The 17,239-nt window shown below is 48.5% G+C and overlaps 1 protein-coding gene across 1 annotated transcript in view; it reads right to left on the bottom strand.

The window, feature by feature from the left end:
• The window catches only part of KIAA0556 (KIAA0556 ortholog), a 229,590-nt gene that overhangs the window by 62,619 nt on the left and 149,732 nt on the right, over nt 1-17,239 (bottom strand). Inside the window, exon 16 of the mRNA XM_010837427.1 lies at nt 6,716-6,853. Within this exon, the coding sequence (XP_010835729.1) occupies nt 6,716-6,853 (138 nt within the window). The remainder of the gene's footprint in view (nt 1-6,715; nt 6,854-17,239) is intronic.

Genomic DNA, 17,239 nt, shown 5'->3' with positions numbered 1-17,239 from the left:
ATGGAAATGGCAACCCACTCCGGTGTTCTTGCCTGGAGAATCCCAGGGATGGGGGAGCCTGGTGGGCTGCCGTCTATGGGGTCGCACAGAGTCAGACACGACTGAAGCAACTTAGCAGCAGCAGCAGCATGGTGCATTCCAGAAGCACTGAGACCCTCATCCAAGCCACCAAGCTAGACTGTGGAGGCCCCAAAACGCCTCTTCTTGGGGCTCCCCCTTCCCTCTGACCCCTTCTCCAAAAAGCATCCAGAATGATCTTTTAAATTCCTCAATCAGATTGTGTCACCCCAAACCCTCCCATAATGATACCAAGAGCTGATCTTTGTATAGAGTTCATGAAGGCCAGGATTCACGAGCACTTCATATGTCTTAACTGAACAATAATCACCCCCCATTTTACAGATGAGGAAACTGAGTCAGAGAGGTGCAGAACAACACCCCCAAGGTCACAGAGCTAGGACGAGGAGGAGCCAGGGTTTGCCCCAGCCAAGCTGACTCTGACCCTCTCCCTATTCTGCCTTCAGACCAGTGAGGTCTACATGCCCTGGTTCCCACCCACCCCTGAGCCAGGGTTTGCCCCAGCCAAGCTGGCTCTGACCCTCTCCCTCTTCTGCCTTCAGACCAGTGAGGTCTACATGACCTGGTTCCCACCCACCCCTGGGGGCCTCCCCTTACACTTTCCTTTGTTCACCAGCTCAGTCTCTGCCTAAACTAGCTGTTCCTGCCTCAGAGCCTTTATTCTTGCTATGCCCCCTGCCAAGAATTCCCTTCCCACTTACGTCCCCACGGCTACTCCTTCTCAACATTCAGGTCAGGGATGCCTTTGATCACCTGTCCAGCGCAGCCCTGCTTCATTCTCCCCTTGTCCCTCTCCAGTGCCAGATGTCATCATCTTCAGAACACTTAGCATTACTGGAGATGACACTAGTCATTTGTGCCCTTGTTTCTTGTTCCCTTCCTCATGAGAAGGGAGAGGACTGTATGAACAGGGCCTTGTCTATTTGTTCAACATGGCTCCCTGAGCACCAAGACTTGTGTGGTCCAATACATGGTCACCAGCCACATGTGGCACTTACATTAGTATTAAAATGAAATATATTGTAAAATGGTGGTCTGTAAGTTACAGGAGCCACAATTCAAGGTCTCAGTGGCCACCTGGGGCTGAGAACTTGAATTGTTCTCACTGGACAGGGCAGAGAGAACATGTTAAGATCACTGCAGAAAGTTCTATTGGGCAGTACTGGCCTGGTTGACCAAGACAAGTCACAGAAACATACCACTGTCACTCACTCATTCATTCATTCAAAAGCTATTTAATTAGCACCATTTCCATGTGTAACATATACCACTGGGTCCTGCTTCTCTTGCTGGTGTGACCAGGCTGGAGGCAGAACCTGTGTGGTGATGCTGTTGGCAAAAATGGTGATGACTTGCCTGTTTTCACTCAAGGGTGGTACCACGTAGCAGATTAATATGCTTGTTATTAATATATAGGAAAACAGATGGACTGTGGGGAACGGCTGAAAGTCCACTTTTTGGATGAGTTATAACATCCTAGGAGAGACTATTGATTCTTTTCTCCTAGCAGATGCTGCTCTGCAGGGGAAGCCGTGCAGAGAAAAACCGCAGGGAAACCCACAGACCCCATCTTCCCATCCCACCTCCGCCCCTTACTCCTCACTAGCGGGGCCAGTCATTTAATCTGGGGAAGCATCACAAAATGTGAAAACCTATTATCATGTCCTCTTCCTGAGCCCAAGACAAACCTCGATGATCAATCACGTGCACTAATCAATCCTGGATGCACCAGGAGGAAAGTTCCAGATCCTTCTCAACAGCACTCCAGGCAGGCATTCCCAAGCAGAGCCAACAAAAGAAACGCCAGTCTATTTGCTCCCTGGGATCTCTTTATTCTAAGTCCCAGCTTCATCTACAAGGTGGGGCCTGACAACGTCCACGTGTAGGATGGGTTGGATAGGTTAATTGAGATGATGCATTTCATCATCAGGCATCAAATGTTTACCGAGTAGGCTTCCCTGGTGGCTCAGTGGTAAAGAATCCGCATGTCAATACAGGAGACACGGGTTCGATCCCTGATCCGGGAAGATCCCACATGCTGTGGAGCAACTAAATCCCGAGCACCACAATTACTGAGCCTGTGCTCTAAGAGCCCGGGAGCCGCAACTACCGAAACCCATGAGCCCCAGAGTCCGTGCTCTGCATCAAGAGAAGCCACTGCAATGAGAAGCCAGTGCACCCCAGCTAGAGAGTAGACCCCACTCGCCGCAACTAGAGAAAACCTGTGCAGCAACGAGGACCCAGCAGAGTCAAAAATAAATAAATAAGTAAATAAAATTATTTAAGAAAAAAATGTTTATGGAGCCCCTACTCGGGGCCTCACGCCTGCCCGATGTGCGCTGTGCTGGGTAAAACGGCAGCCGTGATGAGTACCCACATCTGCAGGCTGCCCTGTGCGGCTGCGTGAACCGATGCTGGCTTCTGAGTCCTTACCCTGCCCGGAAGTCCTCTACTCCCGGCCGGCTCCGAATCCCCGCATTACCTAAGGAGGGTGAAGGAGCCCATCCAAGTTAGCCCCAGGATTTAAACAGGCAGCAGATCTTCCAATAAGAGACTCCTATTCTTCCAGCACCTTCTTTTCTTATGCTCTAAATAAGCCTTGGTTGGATTAGTGCCTCGCGTTGAACTTTGCTTCCTCAGATTCCCAGACACAAAACACCCGTCTTAACAAGCCGTGTCTACCGGGCTGAGCTATATTTCCTATAAACTCTCATTTTATCTCCTCTAAAACACACAGTAATAGCATTCTCTGGAGAATATTAAATCAAACCAACCTGCAGCTGCATTTGTTTGTGCTTTCTGCCCCCGGAAAATGCTGGCAACAGATGGGTGTGCGTTACGTAAGTGGTGGCCCTGCCGGGGCCTGCGGTCCTGCACGCGCTGCTCTGTGTCGGAACACCCGGAGTCTCTGATCCCCGGAGCCGGCCGCCCCCCAGAGCGCCCGCCACAACGCCCCGACGTCCTGGCCCTCTTTTCTATTCTTGGCACACAGGGAAGGCCGAGTGCAGGTTAAGGAAGAAAGGCAGGCTGCGGCCAAAAGAGATGAAGCTTATCTCCTTTGTAATCCAGCACATCAAAATCCGCTTTTCTTGGCCTGAGCTGTATAGTCAATGACAGGGCCGGGCTACAGGGCACAGGCTTGAGCAGTCAGTGCTGTTTCATTACTCATTCCAGAAGATGCTGATGACCGCCTGCCAGGAAGTGTTGGGTGGCCGGGAGGACCCGGCCTGAGATGCTGGGAGCCCACTACTCGGGGCTGGGGCTCCCTTCCCGGCCTGGAGGACAGCCCCCTACACACCCTGGGTCAAAGCTGGCCATGGGGGTGGGGAGAGGAGCCTGGTAGGCCCACAGCAACCTCCTCACTTATCCAGTGGTTTGGACTGTTTCTCAAATTTAAACTTAAGGCATTTGTTTTTTTAAAAAAACCATAAATCAGAGAAAGCTTTTTGTTACTTCACTGAGGAGTGTCGTGTGTCAACAAGAGCTGGCTGGGACTGTGTCTGCCACATTAGCACCTAGATCCCCAGAGCCTAGCAGATGTTTATCTGGGAGCTGGAGGGATGGCTCAGTGGTAAAGAATCCACCTGGAGATGTGGATTCCATCCCTGGAGGGAGAAGATCCCCTGTAGGATGAGATGGCAACTCACTCCAGTATTCTTGCCTGGAAAATCCCGTAGACAGAGGAGCCTGGAGGGGCTAGTCCCCGGGGTCACAAAGAGTCAGGCACAACTGAAGCAACTGAACACATGTGGAGGGACGGCTGGGTGAGTGGGTGGGTAGAGAACCAGCAGGGAGAGGTGCAGGAGGGGAGGGGAGGATGGGAAGGAGGGACGAGGCTCGGGGTCTCCTGCTTGGCCTCTAACCTGCAGTGTGACCTGGGGAAGGCATCCTAACCTCTTCTGCTCTAGGTCACTCGTCTGGATCTCAAGGAGGATGGGACAACTGCTTACGGGCTCTTAGGGGAATGAACTCATTCATTCATTAGCTAGCCATGTTCTTCTACTTGGAGTAGAACAGTGGTGAAGTCTCAGGCCCTGCTCGGAAGATGCCCCGGGTGATGGGGAGGCCGGTGCGCATCCTGGTCTAGGGTGATGGAACTAGTTCATGTGGTACAGAAGTGCACAAGGGTTGGGTCAGGTGAGCGCCCTGGAGAAAGTGAGGCCTGGGTCTTCCAGGAATATGAGGCATAGACAAGCACCTGGAGTTGAGTGAGACGGGAGGGGCCGGGGACTAAAGTTGTGCCTACAAGGAAGGCTGGTGGAGAGCCCCAAGAGCAGCTGGCACTCTGGAGCGGGGCGTGAACAAGGGGCAGGTGCTGAGAGAGAGGCAGGCCTGACACACGGGGATTAGGGGGCCCTGATGTCACACTCAGAGGTCTGACCTGGATTCTCTGGATCAAGGGAAGCCTTTGAAGTTTGAGCATTGGAAGGACTGATGCTGAAGCTGAAGCTCCAATACTTTGGCCACCTGATGCGAAGAGCTGACTCATTTGAAAAGACCCTGATGCTGGGAAAGATTGAAGGGAGGAGGAGAAGGGGACGACAGAGGATGAGATGGCTGGATGTCATCACTGACTCGATGGACGTGAGTTTGAGGAAGCTCCAGGAATTGGTGATGGACAGGGAAGGCTGGTGTGCCGCAGTCCATGGGGTCACAAAGAGTCAGACACTACTGAGCGACTGAACTGACTGAAGTTGAGGGCTTGAAACCACAGTCATGATCAGACCTCCCAGGGGCTACTGGAGACAAACCAGAGGCCTGGGCCTGGGATCAGGGAGAGCGGTTAGCAGGCTATACTTTTCCACACCTCTTTTCGCCAAGCATCTGCCTCCACCTGGAGATGCTTTCCCTTGTCTGCCTAGCTCAGGGCTTCTCTTCCCACTAGAGCTCAGGTGTGCTCTCCCTTCATACCTTCCCTGACCTCTTCCAGCTCGAGGTGGACACCCTCCTCCTCAAGGGTGCAAGCTGGGAACAGCCAGCTCTGGCTCAAAGATGAATTTGGTTTGCACTATATGGTGGTTTCATCTTCCCAGGTAGCACGGTGGTAAAGAATCTGCCTGCCAATGCAGGAGACTCAGATTTGATCCCTGGGCTGGGAAGATCCCTCGGAGAAGGAAATGCAATCCGCTCCAGTATTCTTGCCTGGAAAATGGACAGAGGAGTCTGGTGGTCGCAAAGAGTGGGCCATGACTGAGCACGCACCAATAGGGTAGTTTCAGCAGAATTTAAGTTAGCTACTGACATTTGCAAACAAAATAGCTCAACTCAGATTTCCAGCTCCCTGGGAATGTTCGGAAGATCTAGCAGCACTGGCTGGCATTGCTCCATAGCAAACATTAGTTAAAACTGAAAAATGGCCTGCCGTTTAACTGGGCCACGTGTTGGCCAGTCTGCTGCACTCCCCACCAGGCCCCAGTGTCTCCCTAACAAGACTGAGGCTGAGAATTGGTCTCCATTTATCATCTCACTTATACTATTGATTCCCTTATAGCCACTTATAAAGGAAGGTAGAATAGTTCATGCCCCCTTTTCTATCAAAAGAAGGGAAACCATGTCCTGTCCCTCCTCACCAACTGAGTTCCCTGCAGAGTCCCTGAGGTTTCTATTTGAAACCCATGGCACTCTGGGTTCAGCTTGATCAAGGTCTTCATCACACTGTCTCATTCATCTACATCACTTGTCTGCCGGCTCTTAGACAGGGGATACCCCTTGTCTAAGGCATAGACCGTGTCTTTATATCAGTGTCTTCAGAATTGATCATGAAACCTGATGGTACCTAGGATGTGCTCAAGAACCAGTATTCAGTGAAGGAATAAATGCAAATGAATACGTGGGAAATAGCTTAGAGAAAGCAAGAATGAGGACCTGGGTGGGGGTAGTGTTGTGAGGGTAGGAAGAAGGGGAGGGGCTCTGAAATCAGAGAGGCCCAAGAGCACAGACCTGAAGAATGGCTGTTTGGAGTGGGGCGCACACAGCAGGAGCACTGGCGCACCTCGGAACCGGCCACACACACAGAATCTTGGGCCCGCCTTAGACTTGCTGGATTGTTGTTTTTCAGTCACCAAGTCATATCCGACTCTTTGTGACCCCATGGACTGTAGCACGCCAGGCCTCCCTTTCCCTCACTGTCTCTCGGACTTCACACAAGTTCATGTCCATTGAATCAGTGATGCCATCCAACCATCTCATTAGAACCTGTATTTTATCAAGATCCCAAGGGAGTCATTGCGGATTATGGTTTGAGAAGCGCTGGCGAAGCAAATGGGCCTGGAGTCCAATTGTGGGGGTTCAAATTCTCACTGTGACACTCACTGGCTGTGTGACTTGGGTCACGTGACAATCTCTCTATATGTCTGTTTCCTTATCTGTTAAAACGGAGCCTCAGTTCATGATTCTCCAGGTACCCCAGAGGGTGACCTGGTTCCACTTCCCCAACCTTCAGCAAAGGCTGTGCTCCTGGGGGGTGCTCTGACATGCCAAGTCAAAGTCCCCAGCAGGTGCTTGCTGCACCCAGGAGGAAGGGCAGTGGGGCCACCTGGTCCTCACGTTGCAGCTTGGGGAATGAGTCCGGTTACGGAAAACGCTACGTGCTGCCATCAGTCAAATGCTCAGTGAGGAACCTGAGCCTGTTACTTACACCATCAGCCGTCCAGTAATTCCAAACCTTGATCTTGGTTAGACCAAAGTCACGCAGCTGTCCCGTGTTGCGGATAACAAAAAAGAGCTGGAGCGGCGGGTGGAAGGGGCACGTCCACAGGGAAGGGTCTTTCTTGCCCTGAAATGCCAGCAAGAGAAGGACGTTGTTATGGTTAGCACATTTCTGCCTTACTCCACAGTAATCTTCCCAGTTTGGGCTCAGTCTGTAAAGAATCTGCCTGCAATGCAGGAGACGTGGGTTCAATCAGGGAGATCCCCTGGAGAAGGAAATGGCAACCCACTCCAGTATTCTTGCCTGGGAAATCCCCTGAATAGAGGCGCCTGGCAGGCTATAGTCCATGGGGTCGCAAAAGAGTCCAGACGCACTGAGTGACTAAACCACCACCACCACCCAGTAAATGAGCAGTGACCATGGAAACCAGGGAAGGGATCAGGTGGGAAGCCAGCCGCCTCCTGTACATCATCCCGGGTGGGGTCTTAGATCTCACCCCATCTGGATCACTCTTGGGAGCAGGCTACTGACCCTCGACCCCGTCCCCGGCACAAAGCCGCCACAGGGGCCCCTCGGCCCTTCCCACCAGACTGAATTTAAATTGCAGGGGGCTTTATTTTAATCAACCTAATCGGCTTTGCGGGGAGAAAGACCGGAGGGGGAAGGACGGGAAAAGAGCCACGACTTGAGCTTGTTTGATTAACCTGGCAAACAGAGCCTTTTATTTTCTTTTGTAAAACCCTGTAGAATTTTAAAAATGTAAAAATAAAAAAGAAAGAATCTGGCTCAGGCGTCTGTTGGGACGGGGCCATGGCACTGAGCCTTGGGATTTATTCTGTTCCCTTCAGGGTTTCCAAGCCTCAGGACCCCCGTGTGCAATTTCCGCCTGCCGGAGAAACTGCCAAGGCCACTCTCAAGGCCAAACAGGCAGAGGAGCAGGGCAGTCTTGCTGGCATTTTAATTCACACCAACAAGATTTTGTATCATGAGCACTTGGGACAGAGGTGGAAAGGAGAAACGGGGGTGGGAAAGGAACTTCTCTCAGCTCCATTTGCCTCCCTTCATCTCTTTAGGCACCTCTCCTGCTCTTCTGCTCTCTGTCTGGACAAAACTCACAGCGGCTCCCCAACATCTCCACACTGGCTCGGCCTCTGTGCCTTTGCACAGGCTGGGCTTCCGTGTGCAATACTCTCCTGCCCTGGGACTTCCCTGGTGGTCCAGTGGTTGAGAATCTGCCTGCCAGTACAGGGGACACGGGTTCCGTCCCTGGTCCGGGAAGATCCCACGTGCTGTGGGGCAACTAAGCTCGTGTGCCACAACTGGAGAGTTGCATCTGCTCGTTGCAACTAGAGAAAGCCCGTGCACAGCAACACTAAGACTCAGGGCAGCCAAAAATAAACAAGTAGATAAAAACCAAAAAACAAAACCAAAAACACACCACTCTTCTGTCCTTCTCACCCTGGGAAATGCAGCTCAAGGGTATCGTCACCCTCTCGGTCACCCTTTCCCTTGACACAATCACTCCCCCATCTAGGTGCCCACGGCTCCTCAATACGCCTGTGGGTATCATTTACTCAGTGCCCCACGATTCCCTGTCTTCATGTCTATGTCAGCCCCCCTCCAACAACACACACACACACACACACTCAGCTTCAAAGCTCTTCTCATTCGTTCCAGAACCTTTAGCATTCAGCACAGTTCCTTGGCACCGGGGAGACGACAACAAGAACCTTTGAATTGAATTTTTGGAACAACAGTCGAATAAAAAAATGACTGAATACACGAAATTCACCTGCTAATATCTGTCCTCTCACGGAAACTTTATTTTTCTTTCTTTGGCTGTGCCGCAGGGCCTGTGGGATCTTAATTCCCCAACCAAGGATTGAACCCACGCCCCCTGCATTGGAAGCTCAGAGTCCTAACCACTGGACGACCAGGGAAGCCCCTCACTGAAACTTCAAGAAGAGACTAAAAAGATCTGGCCGGCAGAGCTGTTCTGTTTAGCTCACTAAGTGCTGTTATTGTTGCTTTCTGGAAAAGGCAACTTGTTGCCAAAACTTAAAGATGGAAAATATCTCCTGCCCCTCAGAGATAGATGCCTGGCTTGTCTATCGACTTAGTGGCAACACGGGGTCCCTGACGGCTGAGCTGAGTACACTGCCCTGGTGGCCAGGCCCCCAGTCCCCAGCACTTACTATTGTTCTACACTCATTTCGCCTCCCTGATTATGCTTTTGCCCAGCCCCTTAAATGCAGGCATTCAAGTTTAGGGTCCCTGCTTAGGGGCTGACAACCACAAATCCCAATAAGCAACGTGCATCTCTGACACTGGCTGAAGTTGCCCCTTTTATCTAGTACGAGCATCGCCTTGTATCTGAGGACATCTCCATGGGCTCCTGTCCCCAGGACCGTGCCTGCTACTTGACAGAGCAGAGAAGGGGGGATGCTGGCTGCCTCGGGGGGTCCACTGGCCCCCAGGAGACACGAGGCGCAGTCTCCAGCTGCACGGAGGACAGAGGTGGCTTGTCCCAGGGACAATGGTGCCTTTCAGGAGGCGGGACACTGCTGAGATGAGTTCAAGGGCTTCTGACTTATCCTGGCAAGTTTCTTGGGCTCTGCGGGAACTTCTAGTGCTCTGGGCAGCTGCGAGGGGTCAGGACAGCACATCTCCAAACCCAGGGGCGATGTCTCATCCCTTCTCTGAGCTGGAGCCTAGAGTGGGTCGCTGAGGCTGCCTGACAACGGCAGAGACTGAAGGCTGACCCTTAGATGCCAGCGCGGGGACTGTATTGATTTCCCATCACATTTCTGTCAGCAGGAGGGCTAAGCCAGAATCGTGCTGTTCAGAATCAGAGAACGTTAATCTACAGGTAACTCTGAACCTCATTAGCCACTGGGCCTTCTGACTCTTCTTTTCCACTGACAGAGTGCCTGGGAGGAAGGCTGCTGGAAGCTGCCGAAGGCTGACCCAAGGCTCACTGGGCAAACCTCCAAGTGCCAGCGCAGCAGGCAGGGTGTCGGCTGCTTCCTGCCCATCGCAGGTGGTAATCAAGAGTGTCGAACAAGAATCAGGGCACCTGGGCACTGCTGCTGTTATTCCACTGGGTTCCCTCCAAGCCCTGGGAGCAGGGAGACGGATGGTGAGTCCCTGAAGGAAGATCAGAGTCCATCAAAGATGTGGTTTGCGCATGTGATGGAGTGAGAATTTTTTAAAAGATAGATTTATTTGTTTGTGCCGGGTCTTAGTTGAGGCAATCAGAATCTTTAGTTGTGGCATGTGGGACCTAGTTCTCTGACCAGGGATCGAACCTGGGCCCCCTGCACTGGGAGTGTGGAGTCTTACCCAATGGACCTCCAGGGAAGTCCTTGGAGTGAGGATTCAAACTTAGGTTTTTCATTCACTCATTCAATCATTCTGTCTTGGTTTGGGCTCCCCCAGGAGCAGTCCCTGAGGCAAGGATTTCAGTATAAGGAGTTGATTTAGACAGGGAAGGACAAAGGAGCCGGTGTGTATCCATACTCCAGTTCCCATCATTGTGCCCGTACTCCAATTCCCATCTGTGAAGGTTCAGAGCTGCTCCTGGGGGCTCCATTCCCCGCCAGTTTGGACCTGCTGCAGGGGGAAGCAAAGAGGGTCCTGGAGGCCAGAAAACAAACCTTCCATAGGAGAGAGGTGTTTGCTGGCAGGCGGAAGAGCAGCCAGCAGGGACTGCAGTGGGAGGGGTGAAGGACCAGGGCAGGCACCAGCAGCATCTGCTACCCACTTGCTCAACAAATCCTGAGTGCGGGGGATCCCGGCCCAGACGGTCCCGGCTCGGGTGAGCAGAGGAGGCAAACAAGTCACATTGCCAAGCAGGGGGATACATTTGATGAAGCAAACATAAGAGAATTATTAACGGCCACCGGAGTGACAATGGTCATTCTGATGGTCAGAGAAGGCCTCTCTCAGGAGGTCTCTTTCTGACTCCTAAGGAAGGTGATGCTGTCTCCAACATTAACCTGACACAGACCCACACACCCTCAGAGTGATGCTGGACAGCCCTCAGAAGTAGCCTCACTTTAATAAGTTAGCATCTTAAAAGGAAACAAACTGGACTTCCCTAGTGGGGAGCCTAGAGCCTATTATACAGAGTGAAGTAAGTCAGAAAGAGAAAGAGAAATACTGTATACTAACGCACATAAACGGAATCTAAAAAGATGGTACCGAAGAATTTATTTGCAGGGTAGCAATGGAAAAACAGACACAGAGAACAGACTTATGGACACGGGGAGAGGGGAGGCCGAGGGTGAGATGTATGGAGAGAATAACATGGAAACTTACACTACCATATGTGAAATAGATAGCCAACGGGAATGTGCTGTATGTCTCAGGAAACTCAAACAGGGGCTCTGTATCAACCTAGAGGGGTGGGAAGGAGGATGCGGGGGACATTCAAGAGGGAGGGGATATGTGTATACCTATGGCTGATTCGGAGAAGGAAATGGCAACCCACTCCAGTGTTCTTGCCTAGAGAACCCTGTGGACAGAGGAGCCTGGTGGGCTGCCGTCTATGGGGTCACACAGGGCTGGACACGACTGAAGCGACTTAGCATGACTGATTCAGGTTGAGGTTTGACAGAAAACAACAAAATTCTGTAAAGCAATTATCCTTCAATTAAAAAATAAATAAAATTTAAAAATACTACCCAGAAGACTCCAAATAAAATAAACAGGTTATTTGAAGAAAAAAAAGAATTCATCTGCCAACGCAGGGCACCACAGGTTCTATCCCTGGTCCGGGAAGAGCCCTCATGTGCGGGTCAACTAAGGCCACGTGTCCGAGAGCCCAGGGTCTGCCCCAAGAGACGCCACCATAGTGAGGAGCCTGAGCGCCACAATTAGAGAGTAACCCCCGCTCGCCGCAACTAGAGCAAGCCTGTGCAGCAGCAAAGACCCAGCACAGCCAAAAATAAATACATTTTTTAAAGAAGGGAATGGACTACTGATGCAACAATTTGGATGGGTGTCAATGGCATTATGTTGTTAGTTGCTCAGTCATATCTGACTCTTTGAGACCCCATGGAATGCAGCCCGCCAGGCTCCTCTGTCCATGGGATTCTCCAGGCAAGAATACTGGAGTGGGCAGCCATTCCCTTCTCCAAGGGATCTGTCCCACCCAGGGATCAAACCCATGTCTTCTGAATTGCAGGCAGATTCTTTACCGTCTGAGCCACCAGGGGAGCCCCAAGGGCATTATCCTGAGTGGGAAAAAGTCAATCTCAGAAAGGTTACATACAGTATAATCCCATGCATATGGCATTTGGCGGGGGTGGTTGCTGTGCAGTGTGGCATGTGGGATCTTAGTTCCCCAACCAGGGATTGAACCCACATCCCCTGCACTGGAAGCATGGAATCTTAACCATGGGACTGCCAGGGAGGTCCCTACGACATTCTTGAGATGACAAAAATTATAGAGAACAGATTGATGGCTGCCCAATGGCACCCCACTCCAGTACTCTTGCCTGGAAAATCCCATGGACGGAGAAGCCTGGTAGGCTGCAGTCCATGGGGTCGTTAAGAGTCAGACATGACTGAGCGACTTCTCTTTCACTTTTCACTTTCATGCATTGGAGAAGGAAATGGCAACCCACTCCAGTGTTCTTGCCTGGAGAATCCCAGGGACGGGGGAGCCTGGTGGGCTGCTGTCCATGGGGTCACACAGAGTCGGACACGACTGAAGTGACTTAGCAGCAGCAGCAGCATGTTAGGGACAGGGAGCGGGTGGGATGGTTAGAAAGGGTCCCATGAGGGAATTCCTTTGAGCTGATGGAACTCTTCTGTATCTTGCTGTGGTGGTGGTTACACGAATCTACACGTGACAAAATTGAAAAGAACGTGTACACACACGCTTGCACAAACAGGTGTACGAAGGTCTGCCCATTTTACTAATGTCAGTGTCCTAGTTTTGATGATGTACTGTGGGGATGTGACCACTGGGGAAGCAAGACAAAGGCACGTGGAACCTCTCTATACTTTATTAAAAATTCAGGGATTGCTCTGGCAGCCCAGTGGCTAAGACTCCACGCTTCCACTGCAGGGGGCACATGCCACAGAGTGTGGTCAAAAGAAAAGGGGATAAAATTCACATATAAAAAACCACCACTTTAAAGTGAACGAGTCAGTGGTTTTCTAGTGTATTCATGAGGTTGTCCAACCATCACCACTATCTTTTTCCAGCATACTTTTATTGCCCCTCCGAGAAACCCCGTGCCCTTTAGCAGTCACTCCCCATTCCTACATTTCCCCTGTCCCTGGTACCCACGAGACTACCTGTTGTCTCTCCAGATCTGCCTATTCTGGACATTTCATATAAATGCTGTCATACAATATATATGGTCTTTTATGTCCGACTTGCGTCTTTCCGCATGACGCTGCCTGGTGATTCAGCATGATGCTTTCTAGTTTATCCAAGTTTATTCAGGACTTTGCTCCTGTTTACGACCGAATAATATCCCATTGTATGGACAGACCACAGACGTTAATCCGTGCATCATTTGATGGCCGTCAGGGTTGTTTCCACCTTTTGGTCATTACGAATAACACTGCTATGAACATTTGTCTACAAGTTTTTGTGTGAATATATGTTTTTAATTTTCTTCGATATATACCTAGAAGTGGAAATGCTTGGTCACATGGTAACTGTTCATTTAATTAAAAAAAATATATTTATTTATTTATTTGGCTATGTTGGATCTTAGTTACAGCATGTGGGGTCTAGTTCTCCTGACCAGGGATGGAACCCTAGCCCCTGCACTGGGAGTGCAGAGTCTCAGCCACTGGACCACCAGGGAAGTCCCTACATTTAATGTTTTGAGAAACTGCCAAATTGTTTTGCACAATGGGTGTGCCATTCTTTTACATTCCCAACAACAAGGTATGATGATTCCAATTTTTCCATATGTTTACAATACTTGTTCTTTCTGTTTTTTTTTTTTTTTTTAAGTATAGCATCCTAATGGGTATGAAGTATGTCTTTGTAGTTTTGCTTTGCATTTCCCTAATAACGAATGAGGGAAAGATTGAAGGCAGGAGGAGAAGGGGATGGCAGAGGATGAAATGGTTGGATGGCATCACCGACTCGATGGACATGAGTTTGAACAAGCTCTGGGAGTTGGTGATGGACAGGAAAGCCTGGCATGCAGCAGTCCATGGGGTTGCAAAGAGTCGGACATGACTGAGTGACTAAACTGAACTGAACTGAATGACTAATGATGTTGAGCATCTTTTCATGTGTTTGTTGGCCATTTGTAAATCTTTTGAGAAATATCTATTCAAAGTACTTTGGCCTTTTTTCATTGGGCTGCTTGTCTTTTTGCTGTTGAGTCTGAGTTCTTTATATATTCTGGATAGAAGGCTCTTCTCAGATATATGATCTGCAAACAGTTTCTCCCTTTTCTGTAGGTTCTTTCACTTTCTTGATAATGTTCCTCAAAGCAAAAATGTTTTAAAATTTTGATGAGGTCTTATCTATTTTTTTCTTTTGTTGTTTATGCTTTGGGTGTTGTACCTAAAACTCCATTGAAAAATTCCAAGCTACGAAGATTTGTACCTATGTTTTCATCAGAGAGTTTTATGGCCTTAAAACTATAAAAGTTTCAAGGTCTTTGATCCATTGAGTTAGCTTTTGTAGATGGTGTGAGGGAAGAGTCCAACTTAATTCTTTTGCATGTGGAAACCCAGTTGTCCTGATGCCATTTGTTGAGACAAAACTATTCTTTTCTCATCGAATGGGATTGGCATCCTTGTTAAAGAACAATTGACGATAGATGTATGCATCTATTTCTGCAGTCTCAGTTGTATTCCATTGATCTATATGTCTATACTTAAGCCAGACCACAAAGTCTTAATTACTGTGACTTGGCAGTAAATTTTGAAATTGGGAAGTGTGAGTCTTCCAACTTTGTTTTTTCCCAACACTCTTGAGGGCTATTCTGTATTCTTTGAACTTCCATAAACACTTTACGAGCTTGTCAATTTCCACCAAAAAAAAAGCAGTTGGAATTTTGATAGGATTACATTGAATCTATAGATTATTTGGGAGCATTGCCATATCAATAGTATTAAGTCTTCCAATCCGTGAACACAGATATATTCCCATCTTTCATTATTTGGGTTGTCTTTAAATTCTGTCAACAATATTTGATACTTTTCAATGTACAAGTCTTTCATTTCTTAGATGAAGTTTATCCTTAAGTATTTTATTCTTTTTGATGCTATTCTACATAATAAGAATTTTAAGAATTTTCTTAATTCCCTTTTTGGATAGCTCATTGCTAGTGTACAGAAATACAATTGATTTTTGTATATTGACCTTTTATCCTTTAAACTTGCTGAACTTGCTTTTAGCTTTATCAGTAATTTCTGCAGACTCTCAGATTTTCTTGATCCTTCACGATTTTTAATAAGATCATATCACCTGCAAATATGGTTTATTTCTTTGTTTCCAGCCTTTTCTAGCTTAACTTTCTTGAGTAGAATCTCCAGAACAGTGTTGAATAGGAGGAGTGAAAGTAGGCATCCTTGACCCATTTCTGACCTTAGGGGTAAACTTTTAGTCTTTCACCACTCAGTATGATGTTAGCCATGGATTTTCACAGATACCCTTTATCAGATTGAGGATCTTTCCTTCTGTTCTTGGTTTGTTGATGTTTTTATCATTAAAGAATGTTGAATTTTATCAAATGCCTCTTCTGTGTCTATTAAGATGCCATGTGATTATTTCCCCCTTTATTGTGTTAACATGTCATATTCAACCGGCTGATTTTCGTTTGTTGAAAGCTTTGCATTCTTGGAATGAATTCCACTAGGTCTTGACACATAAATCTTTTTATACACTACTAGATTTGATTTGCTAATGTTTTATTAAGGATTTTTACATCTATATTCATAAGGACCAAGATAGGTCTGTAATTTTCTTCTGATGGCTTTGTCTGGTTCTGGCTTCAGGGTAATCGTGGCCTTGGAAAATGAGTTTTTCCTCTTTTAGGACAGTGTGTGAAGGACTGGTGTTAATTCTTTAAATATTTGGTAAGCTTCACCCGTGAAGCCATCTGGTCCTGGGCTTTTCTTCTTTCTTTTTTTATTGATTACTAATTCAGTCTCTTTTCTTGCTATAGGTCTAATCAGATTTTTTCTTCCTTCTTGAGTCAGTTTTGGTAATTCATGTCTTTCTAGGAATCTGTCCATTTCATCTGGGATATCTAACTTGTTGGCATAAAATTGTTCATAATATTCCCGTAATAAAAGGGAATAAAAAATTCCCTTCTATTTCTGTAAGTTTGGTAGTAACGGCCCCCTTTTCATTTCTGATTTTAGTAGTTTGAATATTTTCCCCCTTTCTTCGCTCAATCGAGGTTTACTCATTTTATTGATTCTTTCAAATAAAACATCTTTTGGCTTTGTCATTCTCTTTTCTGCACCTTTTTTTTTTTACGATTTCTGTGAGGCTATAATTATTTTTTTACAAAAAACTTCAAAAATGTATTGCTTTATGTGCTGGAAATATAGTGTGAATAGGACAGACAAGAACTTACAGGTTGATGAGAGGAGTCAGATCAGAAACAAGCAAACAGGATCATTTTTTAGAGCTAGAACTGCTCTGAAGAAAATGAGAAAGGCTGATGTGATCGAGACTGCGGTGGAGAGGGAACAGAACTCCTCCAGTTTGTAGGGTCAGGGCAGGTCTTACTGAGAAAGTGATAGCTGGGCTGATATCTGAGTGAGGAGAAAGGAAGGAGCCATGTGAACATCTGAAGGAGGCATGCTCTGGGCAGAGGAGGCAGCAAGGGCCGAACACAGGGGTGAGAACGAGCTTGGCAGATCAGAGGAGCAGAAGGGAACCCTGTGGCTTCTGGAGCCTGGTGGGTGCAGCAGGCAGAGAGGAGCTGGAGGCGTGTTTACAGACAGCCTCCCAGATCCCAGGAAGGCATCCCATTTCTCCCAGAAAGTCACAGCAGAGGTTTAATCAGGGGAGGTGACATTTGTAAAAGCTGCCTTTGGGTACAGGGTGGAAAGTGGAGTGGATGGAGCAAGAATGGAAGAAAGGAACGAGAGCGGCGGCCGTTTAATGCTCCAGTGAGAGGGACTTGGGAGGAACCAATGGAAATGGAGAGAAGGGGCCAAGTCCAGGCTCCGAGTTGGAGGAGGAATCAATAGGACGGGTTGATGTGCTTGAAGGGGAGGGGGGCGTGGGGCAATCAAAGAAGTGGTGAGCTTGGCAGCTGAGCAGAAGAGAATGCCATTTTCTAAGCAAAAGACTGCTGGAGAAGGAAGAGATGTGGCCTTGGGCAGGGGAACTGAAACTTAAGTTTTAGATCTCTGAGGTCCGAGACATGGAGTGGAAACTGACATTTGAGTCAGGAACTCAGAGAAGCAGACAGGGCTGGGTGTATAAATTTGGAGTCATCTTGAAGCCGTGAGCCTGGGGGGAGGCCGATGAGAGAGACGGGGCAGGCAGGGCAGGGGGGGGGGCAG

This window comes from Bison bison, unplaced genomic scaffold, assembly GCF_000754665.1.
Source record: "Bison bison bison isolate TAMUID 2011002044 unplaced genomic scaffold, Bison_UMD1.0 scf7180017864072, whole genome shotgun sequence".
NCBI lineage: Eukaryota > Metazoa > Chordata > Mammalia > Artiodactyla > Bovidae > Bison > Bison bison.
The sequence above is the reverse complement of the archived record's forward strand: the minus strand, read 5'-3'. Positions and strand labels throughout refer to the sequence as shown.